Source organism: Saccostrea echinata, unplaced genomic scaffold (assembly GCF_033153115.1).
Source record: "Saccostrea echinata isolate AGI-Se365-2 ecotype Australia unplaced genomic scaffold, CSIRO_AGI_Sech_v1 ptg000010l, whole genome shotgun sequence".
NCBI classification, from domain to species: Eukaryota; Metazoa; Mollusca; class Bivalvia; order Ostreida; family Ostreidae; genus Saccostrea; species Saccostrea echinata.
In genome coordinates this window covers 10,683,097-10,696,913 of record NW_026889759.1, presented here as the reverse complement: position 1 = coordinate 10,696,913, position 13,817 = coordinate 10,683,097, and the positions used below count along the sequence as shown (strand labels likewise).

General features: G+C 33.1%; 2 protein-coding genes across 2 annotated transcripts in view; both read left to right on the top strand.

The window, feature by feature from the left end:
- The window catches only part of LOC133184377 (small ribosomal subunit protein eS21-like), a 31,946-nt gene that overhangs the window by 676 nt on the left and 17,453 nt on the right, over positions 1-13,817 (top strand). The gene's annotated exons all lie outside the window — the stretch shown is intronic.
- LOC133184545 (PHD finger protein 24-like) lies at positions 7,809-10,400 on the top strand. Its single transcript, XM_061319632.1, has 7 exons — positions 7,809-8,066; positions 8,395-8,577; positions 8,749-8,827; positions 8,991-9,178; positions 9,513-9,664; positions 10,092-10,169; positions 10,280-10,400. Exons 1-7 carry the CDS (start codon positions 7,809-7,811, stop codon positions 10,398-10,400), a joined length of 1,059 nt encoding a protein of 352 aa, XP_061175616.1.

Here is a 13,817-nt window from a genome sequence, read left to right as displayed (position 1 = left end):
ATGACTTTGTAGAACATTCAAAGACGCTTTTCAATACTGCTTAGCAGTACTTGTTTAGTGAGATAAGCTCACACTAAGTCCTTTACACGCGACATTACCGTAACCGTTATTTACTCTGACTTTAACACATGGTCCTTTGTGAATGTCTCTCTAACGTCTTATATATAGTATACAAGCCTGTTGCTCGATAGCATTGCTTTAACATTTACATAATATAAAGCAGAAATTAATGATCGTTTTGTCTACGTTGTTCAAAGGGACATAATTTGAGTTATCGAACTTTGAAACAAAACTTACATTATGCAAATTTCCAAATAAACATTCAATCACAAGGACAAATTGTATATAAAAGCTGTCTTTGGAGGGTGGATGGTGGGGAATATTTCTGATACATTGACAAGTAAAATAATTGTGCTTGTTTAAATACAAGTAGAATTGCACAATGCTGCACTCTGCTGCAATACAATGCGATACGTTGTGATGCCTGCCAAATTGTCCAATCAAAATTAACTTAGTCAATTTTTTTTCTTAATTCAATTTAAAAACTCATTGAATACACACACTTTTTTACATTCTATGCTTTGAAGAAAAGGTTTCAAAAACAGACTAGAGAGCATGTTTCTTTTATTCTCATATTCTTAAATATTTGTTTTCTTTAATATGAATCAAAATTAACAATCAGTAATTAAGTCGAAGGACTTTTGCAAAGTTATGTGTTACTGTTTTTTTTTTTTTTTTTTTTTTTTTTTTTATCGAGTGACTAGTTTCAGTATGCGCAAAAGATCCAAAAGAAATGAACACTCCTTTTTGATTGTTGAGTGGATTTTTTTTTTTGTTTGCAAGAGAATTTATACTGTTTACCATAATAAGAATTTTAACTGCATTTTATTGCACTGCACTACAATGCAATGTCAATTAATGAAATGAAGTCCATTTTTGTTTACATTTTGGTATTGAAAATAAGGTGTAAATTAACATATTTTCCAATATATTTTTGTTTTTAAAAAAGTTTTGAAAAACAGACTGGATAGAATATTTTCATTCACATTTTCTTATATGAGTGTTCTCTTTCATACGAATCTAAATTAACAAGCTAATTCAGAGAATTTGTGTCCCCCCCCCTTAGGGAAAAAATGAAGAGTATGTGCAGTTCGGGGGGGGGGGGGGATTTGAAGAATTATTAAATGTATACATGTATATTGAAGCAAATAAAAATGCCAATATGGATATAAAGATTTGATTGCTTATTCTTTAATATGTGTATAGAAGATTCTTTTTGATATATTGAATATTTATCACACTGTAATTATGATTTTATTAGTTTGTACACGCCAGACGCCATATCTTTTTCATTTTACATGTTGAATATCATTCAGTAAATCCAAAAAAAAAAAAAATAAATAAGTAAAGGATCGTCCTGGATTTGAACCCGTGTCTCTTGCTTACTGAGCAAACATCGTACCCCTGGACCACGGAGGCACTTAAATATACATCAAATTAAATGCAAACATTAGGTCACATATAATGTTTATATTCACGTTCGGTATTGTCAAAATTTTACACAATTCATGTTGTCTAATTTAACCTTTACTAAACAGTTCTAACAGATGTAATTATAATATAAAGTTCGCCGACAACCTGTATTATACGGAATAACTATCCACATGATTCTGTGCTAAAATTAGTTCCAAGCGACTTTTAATACAATAAATAAAAAAAAAAACAAAAACAGGGCGGGACTCTTTGGGAGGGGCGATGCAGTAATAATGTCGAAGGATTTTTCGACAAATTTTTTCATTGCTGTTTATTATTTTATGCAACGCGTAGTTTGGGTATATGAAAGATTGAAAAAGAGAGAAATCTCGTGTTTGACTGATGAGTGTAAATTTTGAGAGTGTTGCAGATAAGCACCAGCAAGGATAAACAGAATATATTCTGATAACAGTACTTAGAGCTAAGTTCTCATCAAAGAACAGTTACTTTTGCTGATTTTTTATTGAAAGACTGATATAGATATATGCGAAATATCCCGAGGAAAATTGGAGTGAAGTTCTTTAATTGCAAGCTAATTAATTTGCTTTTAAATAAAAATATAACTGTCCTACAATACATTGCATTGTACTGCTTGATGTACTGTCTAATTAAAACATACTTCGTCAATTTTTATTATTAGGCAAAACAGTTAAAAAAAAACTTTCCTGTTTGACTGATGAGTGAATATTTTGAGACTCAAACAAAGCGCCGATGACTTTGTAGAACATTCAAAGACGCTTTTCAATACTGCTTAGCAGTACTTGTTTAGTGAGATAAGCTCACACTAAGTCCTTTACACGCGACATTACCGTAACCGTTATTTACTCTGACTTTAACACATGGTCCTTTGTGAATGTCTCTCTAACGTCTTATATATAGTATACAAGCCTGTTGCTCGATAGCATTGCTTTAACATTTACATAATATAAAGCAGAAATTAATGATCGTTTTGTCTACGTTGTTCAAAGGGACATAATTTGAGTTATCGAACTTTGAAACAAAACTTACATTATGCAAATTTCCAAATAAACATTCAATCACAAGGACAAATTGTATATAAAAGCTGTCTTTGGAGGGTGGATGGTGGGGAATATTTCTGATACATTGACAAGTAAAATAATTGTGCTTGTTTAAATACAAGTAGAATTGCACAATGCTGCACTCTGCTGCAATACAATGCGATACGTTGTGATGCCTGCCAAATTGTCCAATCAAAATTAACTTAGTCAATTTTTTTTCTTAATTCAATTTAAAAACTCACTGAATACACACACTTTTCAAAATTAACTTAGTCAATTTTTTTTCTTAATTCAATTTAAAAACTCACTGAATACACACACTTTTTTACATTCCATGCTTTGAAGAAAAGGTTTCAAAAACAGACTAGAGAGCATGTTTCTTTTTATTCTCATATTCTTAAATATTTGTTTTCTTTAATATGAATCAAAATTAACAATCAGTAATTAAGTCGAAGGACTTTCCCAAAGTTATGTGTTACTGTTTTTTTTTTATCGAGTGACTAGTTTCAGTATGCGCAAAAGATCCAAAAGAAATGAACACTCCTTTTTGACTGATGAGTGGATTTTTATTTTTATTTATTTATTTTATTTTTTTTTTTTTTGCAAGAGAATTTATACTGTTTACCATAATAAGAATTTTAACTGCATTTTATTGCACTGCACTACAATGCAATGTCAATTAATGAAATGAAGTCCATTTTTGTTTACATTTTGGTATTGAAAATAAGGTGTAAATAAACATATTTTCCAATATATTTTTGTTTTTAAAAAAGTTTTGAAAAACAGACTGGATAGAATATTTTCATTCACATTTTCTTATATGAGTGTTCTCTTTCATACGAATCTAAATTAACAAGCCAATTCAGAGAATTTGTGCCCCCCCCCCCCCTTAGGGAAAAAATGAAGAGTATGTGCAGTTCGGGGGGGGGGGGGTCACCCCCACCCCCCTCCTGGAATTGAAGAATTATTAAATGTATACATGTATATTGAAGCAAATAAAAATGCCAATATGGATATAAAGATTTGATTGCTTATTCTTTAATACATGTATGTGTATAGAAGATTCTTTTTGATATATTGAATATTTATCACACTGTAATAATGATTTTATTAGTTTGTACACGCCAGACGCCATATCTTTTTCATTTTACATGTTGAATATCATTCAGTAAATCCAAAAAAAAAAAAATAAATAAAGGATCGTCCTGGATTTGAACCCGGGTCTCTCGCTAAATGAGCAAACATCGTACCCCTGGACCACGGAGGCACTTAAATATACATCAAATTAAATGCAAACATTAGGTCACATATAATGTTTATATTCACGTTCGATATTGTCAAAATTTTACACAATACATGTCGTCTAATTTAACCTTTACTAAACAGTTCTAACAGATGTAATTATAATATAAAGTCCGCCGACAACCTGTATTATACGGAATAACTATCCACATGATTCTGTGCTAAAATTAGTGCCAAGCGACTTTTAATACAATAAATAAAAAAACAAAACAAAGCGGGACTCTTTGGGAGGGGCGATGCAGTAATAATGTCGAAGGATTTTTCGACAATTTTTTTCATTGCTGTTTATTATATGAAAGATTGAAAAAGAGAAAAATCTCTTTTTCTCTTTTATTTGTCAATCTTTCAGTTGAACCTTGTCAGTTCAAGGTCAATGGCATTAAAAGTGTAAAATCCATGTCCTGTCCAAAATTCCTCATGGCAAAACACTGGAAGTATATACTTTACACAAAGATTGGTAATAACCCAAGAGTGTGTCGTGACCTTGACCCATTTTGACAAATTCAAGGTCACTAGCAGAAAAAGAATTAAATTCCAGTCAAGTCTGTAACTTTCGAATGGAGACGATTGTAAGTTCACACTTCACTAGCAATCGGATCATCTCGTCCTTTTCCGTCGAACGTGCGACGGAAAAGGGTGAGGTGATCCGATTGACTTCACTAGATGATCACTTATGACTAGAGAAATATCATGACCTTGACCTAAGGCATTATGGACCTGTTCAAAGTCAATTTCAAAAAATGTATAATTCCTGCTCTCTTCACATCGTTGTAATTGAAAAACATTGGAAGTTCATGCTTAAAATGACTCGGTATGTGTCATGACCTTGACCCAAGGTCAATTGAACAAGTTTAAAAAGTGTACAATCCATGTCTGGTCTATAATGGATACAACAGTTGTACAAAGATTGCAGCGTATCATTTTATAAGCTATCAAACAGCACCTCCAGTTTTACTGTTAAAAAAAGTCTATGGATACTTCACATTACAATGGATTTGAGATTTTATGTAGTTGAACAACCAGTGTAAAATCCATGCTGATCTAAGCATTTTATTACAATTTAATCCAAGAAACTTGATTAAATATCACTGATTGGAAATTTGTATCAATTATTCTACCCGCCGTAAAATTTCATGCAAAATGTTCTTTAAACAAGGTATTTCTCTTTTGACTTTTTTGAATCAAATAAATTGTATACGCGTTATTGCAAATATTCTTATTTAATCTTACGCAAAATGTAACAACGAAATGTAATAAACTGAGATCACTACACTTTGCATTACTACATTTTGCATATAGGTCAAAGTAGGAAGTTATAACGCAAGATGTAATTACATAATTTTGGGATTGTTATATTTTGTGTTATCATTTTGCATTATTACAGTTTGCGTCGAGGGTAACACAAAATGTTATAAAACACCCAATGGCTTTAATATTAAAATTTAGATATCATTGTAGACTGATTTAAATAACATTTTCCGATGTTTCAAAAATCTTTCAATACCATATGGTAACCCCCCCCCCAAAAAAAAATAGAATAAATAAATACATATGTATATTCACATTTTTGTTCCTAAGATTCTGTGTCGTAATTTACAAAAAAATTATCAACGCCAATCGAAATAATTATTTGTGTTACTTGAGGTAAAAACTTCCAAATTCAGGGAGAAACAATTTCTCGAGGCACAAAAGTTAAAAAAAAAATACTATTAAATATAAAAAAAACTTTTAACGTATAAGCTGTAGATAAAATTAAAACCTATTTGATTTATATAGAAATATTTTTAGGTATAAAAACAATAATTCAAAAGGACAAATCTTCCAACAGTTCGAAAATATGATTTTCAATTTTGTAAAGATAAGTAACAAGGATTATTACATAAAAAAGAAAGAAAGAAAAGAAAACATAATTGATTGCAACTCCGCTTTATATGAAAAATGCGTTTATTTGTGGAGATAAAAAAAAAAAGCGATCATTACATTCTGCGTCAACTTCAACGCAAAATGTGATAACCCAAAGAAGTGTGTTTATACATTTTGCATCATTACATTCTGTGATCACCTCGACGCAGTATTTAATAACGCAAAATGTTATAATTTTAGTTTGTTAAATTTTGCATCATCATTACGTTTTGTGTTGCAACAATGTATTTTTTATGCCCCCGTATCCGAAGATTCGGGGGTATATAGTTTTTGCCCTGTCCGTCCGTCTGTCTGTCTGTCTGTTTGTCTGTTTATCTGTCTGTTTATCCGCAAAAACCTTAACATTGCTCATAACTTTTGATTGGTGGGAGCTATGGCTTTCATATTTCACATGTGTATTCCTTGTGACAAGACCTTTCTTTGGATACCATCATGTGTGACCTTTTGACCTTGACCTTGGAGTTGACCTAGTTTTGCAAAATTTTACCCAACTTTAACCTTGATCATAACTTTTGAACAGTTGATGCTAGGGCTTTCATACTTCACATGTGTAATCCTTGTGTCGAGACCTTCCTTTGGATACCAACAACTTTGACCTTTTGACCTTGACCTTGGAGTTTTACTTACTTTTGAAAAAATTAAACCTTGATCATAACTTTTGAACGATTGGTGCTTCAGTTTTCATATTTCACCTGTATATTTCTTGTGAGAGGCCTTTCCTAAGGCACCATTAATTTTGACAATTTGACCTTGACCTTGATGTTTGACTTATTTTTGAAAAACTTTAACCTTTTCTATATCTATTTAATGGTTGCTGCTAGGGTTTTCATATTTCACAGGTATATTCCTCGAGACAAGACCTTACTTTGGGTACCAACTTATTTGATTTGCATTTGAGAAAGTTTAACCTTTGCTATAAGTTGCCATACGGGGGCATCAGTGTTTCACAAACACATCTTGTTTTCTTCTGCAAGAGCTTTGGTGATATTCTACATTTACAGGATTTGTACACGTAATGCAAGTTATAGGGACAATGACACTGACCTAATATGATTCGTTTTTAAAGGGATATTAATTGGAGTTCATGTAACCCCTTCATGAATTACATACATATCACATACATTCAATGTTTAAAATTTCTGAAATCAAACCTTTTAAACCGTTTCACCCTTTAAAAGAGTGTAGGCTACACATATCCAAATATATACTTGTATTTGGTCCTGTTGACTTTCTCGTGATACTTATTTTTATTTATAGTTTTTGTACAAACTTAGCCTGATTAGGTTTCAAGAACAATAAATATACTCTGTATGAATTTCGAGTATTAAAATCTCATTCCTTTCTTTCATAATGCTGTGTGTAAAATTAATTCAATAAAAACGTATTGTGTTCTCGTGGTTCATTAGTGCTGAATACCATACTTATAAAGCTGTTCAGAGTCATCCGGCAGGATATTTACAAACGATTCATTTAGGAAAAAGTTTCCTTTTTTATTTTTAACATTTCTTTTACGATTGCTACAATTTTCTTTCGCTGTAGATTATACATGTACTGAAAAATATAAAAAGTCAAAGGTTTTGTATGCAATGTGCCAGTTGTCACAATTTTTATTCAATTAAATTTTATGTGGTTGGTAATCAAAAATATGCATGAAAAATATTATGATCTATTAAATAACACATTAGATATACATGTATATATTATGTTTTGCCATTTGGGTCAGTTTCTAATCAGTCTGTGTCGTCACATATGACCAGATTTGGTGCTTCCGCTGACCAGGTGTGTTTGGGTACTTGCTTTACTGAACTTGTGGTCCTTAGCAATAGCAATTTATAATAATCTTTTGATTTATGACGTATCAGTTGTAATTCTTGAAAGAAAGGTTTCTTTAAAGCAATACTCAACTATTAGAGTCAGATTTTCTCCATATAACGCATCTTTAATCGTCTTAACCTTTTCTTTAAACGTCCGAATAAACAAATCAAGTGCGAAACCAGAGTGGCCATTCTGTAATTCTTATTACACACCACAATGGACAGGTCCGAGGTGACATGGCAGAAATACGCATCAAAAGCTGTTCTAGTGGGCTCAATGTTAAAACATTGCAAGGATCATCTGAGCATCCGGAAAGAACTCCGTAAATTTATGAAAGAGATGAAAGAGGATTCTATACGGACGAAACAAGAGTTGAAAGAGGAGGATCCAGCAGTGCGTCAGTGGTACATCAGAAGACGATCGAGTGCCTCGGCTCCTACTCTTAGCCTCAGAGAAACAAGTGTAAATCAACAGGTCAGTAATGATGAACATTAATAAGAACAATTGATGAACGATCTGCCGCAGCTTAATTTGATCTACATTGTAAAGGCACAGAAGATTAACACTTTTCCTACTACTTGTTTCATACGTGTATAATGTACTTAAAATTGTAAAAAAAAAAAAAAAAAAAAAAAAAAAAAAAAAAAAAAAAAAAGTGTTCACTTTTAGTGTCCAGTCCAATTAATTGCCATTAAAATGTTCAGAACTGTGTTTGGCAAGACCAAGTAATACTAGTAGTTTAAACTGCATGGACAAAGCAAATTCAAAATTCTATCAAAGATTCATTTTATTTCATTTCCAGGAGAGCCTTCATTGTAAGCTATGTGATGCAAAGTTTGAGAATCCAAAAGACGAGTACCCATGTCGTGTTTGTGACAGAGTGTTCCACAAGGATTGTGTTCTGCTCATGCAGGATCTCCATCCATCACACGTGACCGCCATAGAAAGAGCAAACACCAGCACGGGATGGAGTTGTCCAACATGTGTAAGGTCTATAGTAGTGTTGTTGCAGTGATGCAACCCACAACTTACATGTAACTTTTATGGCTATTGATAACTTAAAAGCTCTTAATATAGATAATAATATATAAACTCTTGTCATGATCAGTTTATAAAAAGTATTTATTGCTGACCAGTCTGTTTTTTCCACTGATAGGATGATTTGAGTTTCTTATTGACTGAAAAGGAGCTACAGTGCATTATTGAAACTTTTGATGAAGAAATCAACCCAAAAGGTTAAGTAGTCAGCGCTTATGTGATTTTTTGTTTTGTTTTGTTTTTTGTTTTGTTTTTGTTTTTTTTGTTTTTTTTGTTTTTTAGACACAATATAGGAAATCAACAAATTGTTATTTTCAATTCTATTTAAAAAATAATATCCCGGTTTTCTGTCAATGACAGGGGGTCAAATCACTTTCGATGATTTCATCGCATATAAGAAAAAACAACTTGGACATCAGGTTACAGAAGAAGAGCAAAAACTCTTTGACCTTGAATTCCGATTGGTTGATACGGATGGCAGTGGAACTATTGATTGGTGGGAATTTTTAAATTTCCAAGCTAAAGTCAAAATTTCCTCACGAAATCAGGTAACACCATAAGTAGGTAAAGTAAATAAGTAAATAACTTATTATAGTGACGTGTTATACAGTACAATGGGTAACACTTGATACAAATTAAATTTTCAATCACCAATCTTACTTGTATGTCACTGTAAACAAAAGATAATAATAAATGAATATATATACACATATTACTCATGACGTTTTTAATCAAGACATCCAATCTTGACCTAGGCAATTTGTGAAATGCGTTAACTTGTAAAATCTAAGTAACGCAAAAATCGGAAATTATCATTATTAGTAATCAAAATCTTGAAGAAATAGTAGCACCATGTAAGATGACAGCTGTGATGCTTTACAGAATGAGTTGGTGGATATGCTGACAGAGAAAGAAGTTCTGATGGCAAAGATGGCCTTCTCCCAGTTAGATGAAAACGATGATGGCAGGATATCGGAGTTAGAAGCCAGGAGAGTGATCGATGAGTATACCAGTCGGTTCAACTTACCTGATGAGCAAGTATTCATAAACGTTTCAGACAGATCAGTAATGTGTAATACATGTAGTTTCGCATTATTCACACACTTCATCACCTAATCATGAGAAAAATACTGAGTGGTTCCGCAGAATAGCTTGGACCATTTTTTTCTTGCTCGTCAGATTTTTTTGGTAGGTTGCCTCCCCCTTTTGAAAATGTTGCTACGGGCCTGATCATAGTCTGTACCTGTTTAATTAAGAAGCTTCCCCTGGAAGGGTCTCTGTATAGTAAAACTTGATTTACTTAGAAAATGTCTCCCCTGTCAATTTACAAAATAGAAATTAATCCAAGCGGGGGCTGGTTTTTGAGAAAAAAAAACTTCTATAGAAAGTCTTTCTAACGGGATTTACTATAAGCTTTGAATACGGAGGTAAAATGGCTAAGATTTTCTTTGCATTTTGAAGGAGACGACATAGTATTGGGGAAACCTACGCAAAACACGCCCTAGCTCGAGCTATGTCACTCGATGTTAAGGAACTGGGGTCAGTATAGCATCCATAATATTCCATTATAACTCTATTATTTTTTTTTTTTTACTATATGTACTGTCTACGAAAATATATTTTTTATCGCCTCTCTCTTTTATTTGCAGCAGTGTCACGTGGAATGAATTCTTGCATGGTCAAGCTCAATACATTCTAGTTACACGTCCAAATATGACATTTTTAGGACAAGGGCAGCTGTTTCAAGACAAAAACCCGACAAAATCGTAAATTAGACACTGATTTTCATACTCTTGAATTTTTCTCTGTATATTGAGACAACCTTGATATGAATTAAATGACTTGATCATCAGTGTTTCTCATCGTTTCTTCCCCAAAATTGTGCCTTACAGATATTCCCTATAAGACTTCTGAAAGCTTTTTCCCACAATTTTCAAGGACTCCCCCCCCCCCCCCCCCTTGAACGCAAGTATAATAATATCAGCATGACTATACTCTTTTTGTACTTAATTTATTTAAGCGCCTTTTTGATTAAATCATTAAAGCAACATTTAAAATTATTAAAGGAATGATAAGCCTTAACGATCACCAGCAGGTTAGACGTTACCGTTGCATATTTCTTTTTATGGAATCAGATTAGAGAAAACGTAAATCTTTTAATCACCATTTCCTGAAATCGTTTTATCCTGTAAATTAATTTAGCAAACTTGCTGTTGTTATAAACTAATGACAAAGTTGCAAAGTGTTTGAACATTAATTACATTGCATTTTTCACTATTTTGGAAAGAGAGTATACATCGAGAGGCGATTGGGAAATTTTTCACATTCTAGTGTTATTGTATTTTACCTTCATCATTAACTAGGGCAAATACATGTATGCAATTTAAATTTACTTTTCGTCATTTTAATACTACTTATTAGATTTGTTAATGACTGTCTACAGAATTACTGCATTTTGGGTAGATCAATCCATAGACACACGTCTTTGATCAAGCTCATAGACGGCGGAGCGAAGCAGGGCAAAATGATCAAAATAAATCGCATACCGGTACTTCATGCTAATAGGAGAATTCAACTAATTATTCCTAACTGAGTGGAAATGAGAAACATAGTATTTTTTATGAACAACAACTATGCCACGTAACCCCATGATCAAAAAGCAATTCAAGTTGATCTGTTAACAGGCCAACCCATGGTACAGATACGAACAGAATCTATTGAAAGTTTGCCAAAATTATTTGTTTAAAAAGGACGCCCTTTTTAGGTCACCTGAGACATTCAGGTGACCTATTGCTATCCGTTTTCGTTCGTCGTCGTGTGTCATGCGTTAACATTTGAACATTTTTAGCTTCTTCTCTGAAACCGCTTAACCAATTTCAACCAAATTTGGCATACAGCATCTATGGGTAAAGGGAAACAAAAAATTTGAATTTCATGGTCCCTGCCCCTCCCCCCCCCCGGGGGGGGGACTGAGATGTGGGGCTAAAACCACCAAAATGAATGCAATCTTTAAAAATCTTCTTTACTCCTGGACATCAAGCAGTCAAATTGTTGGCATGATTGTAATAAGCATTGAGCCCTCTACCAAAACTGTGAATTTCATGGCCCCAGGGACAGAGGTTCTGGTGTTAGGGCGGGACACTATTGATTATATAGTGAAAATACATTAATTCATTGAAAATCTCCATCTCTGCTCCTGCATATTAAATAAACTAACTAAGAACATAGTTATGACGACAATGGTTGCCTCTTCCAAAATTGTGAATTTCATGGCCCCTGGGTCAGGGGTTTTGGTGTTAGCGCAGGGCTCTATTTATCATATATAGTGAAAAATACTGAAAATACATTAATTCATTGAAAATCTTCTCTGCTCCTGGGTATTAAATAAACTAACTAAGAACATAGTTATGGTGAGCATGGCTGCCTTTTCAGAAATTGTTAATTTCATGGCCCCTGGGTCAGGGATTCTGGTGTCAGGGCGGAACTCTATTGATTATATAGTAAAATTGCATTAAGTCTTTGAAAATCTTCTTCTCTGCTCCTGGGTATTATTCAAACAAAGGAACTGCATGGTATGATAAGGAAGAGTGCCTATTCCAAAATTATGTAACTCATGGCCCCTGGGTGAGGGGTTCCCGTGAAGGGGGGGGGCTCTATTGATTATATAGTGAAAATACATAATTTCTTTCAAAATATTTTTTCTACTACTGGTTATAAAGCAAAGAAAGAAGTGTATAATTATGATGAGCAAGGGTGCTTCTTCCAGAATTGTGAGTTAATGGCCCTTAGGTCAGATGTTCTGGTGTAAGGGTGGGTTGCTTTATTTATTTAATAATAATAAAAGTACAATTGCATTTCTTTTAAAATCTTCTATGCTTCTGGGCATATTGGAGGCAAACAGAGTAAAAGTTTTAATATGCATGGGTATTTTTACCAGAATTTGAACACCTGGACCATCTAGTCAAGTGTTCTGGTCCTGGCCAGGGCTCTATTAACTTGTTATCTGCTGAGCAAAGTTATTCCCCTTTGCCATTCACCTTTTATAATTAATCACTGTAAATAATGTCTTTGAAAGGTTCATAGAATAAGAGAATTATGCAAGAATATTTATTGTATAATACAAAAAGTAGTTTTAATGATCAGGTAGACTTGGAAATAATTTATGAATAAAAATGAGGGGAAAAAAAGAACTTATCTTTTTAAATGTTCTTCAAAGGCCAAGAGAGGCCAATGTGAGAAGTAATAATATAGGGTTATAAAATAGACATTCTGTTAATAGTCTGCATGGTAATAGTGATAAATGGGGGACAGATAGATACTAGACCAATTATTTTGTTGATGCTAATCATATTATTTTTCTTGCTTTTGGGCAACAAAGCTTCATTTATCAGTTTATGGATCCTCTAAACTGTTGTATTGTACTCGGGTGACCGTTAAGGCCCTTGGGCCTCTTGTTCAAGTTCTTGCAGTCGACAAAATTCATTTTTTAGCTAGAGAAGGAATTACCTTTGACGCCCCCCCCCCCCCCCCCCGAAAAATTAATACATTGAAACCAAACGAATTTCGTTTTCGGAAACAAAAGCCACACATTTTTTACTAAAAGCAATTTGGCTGAGTTCTACAACGGATCTCAAGTTGCTGCTAGAAATTTTTCTCAGTCTGGCTTTTGAAAAATAATGTTCACAGCTTGACCACAATGCAAGAAACACATCACATGGGATCAAAAGAAAATGGATAGCATTAGGCCACCTGAGTGTCTTATGTGACAGAATCTTTATGCTGCTTGCTTCCCATCTGCAACAAACATGTCAATTACCTACAACACCTTTTGTTTTGGGGAACCATAAAAAAAATAATAAAGCATTTTTAAGCCTTTGCCAATAAATGAGGTTTATTTGCTGCATAATTATTGTAAGAAGGAATACTAACAAAAACATGTTAAGTAGATAAATCTGTTTTGATTTTCTCACAACACCAGCATATATACACCTAATATCGGTTCATAAACGGGAAATAACTCCAGTTATATAATAGTACATCACAGATTAATAAAATGTCAAATAATATGCATTTACAAATGCATCTAATATTTCATTTACTTAGATTGGTCATCTTTAATCATTGTATGTCAATGCACTTATGGGTTTCTTCCATTTTCTACATAACTTACATCAAAATAAACCAATT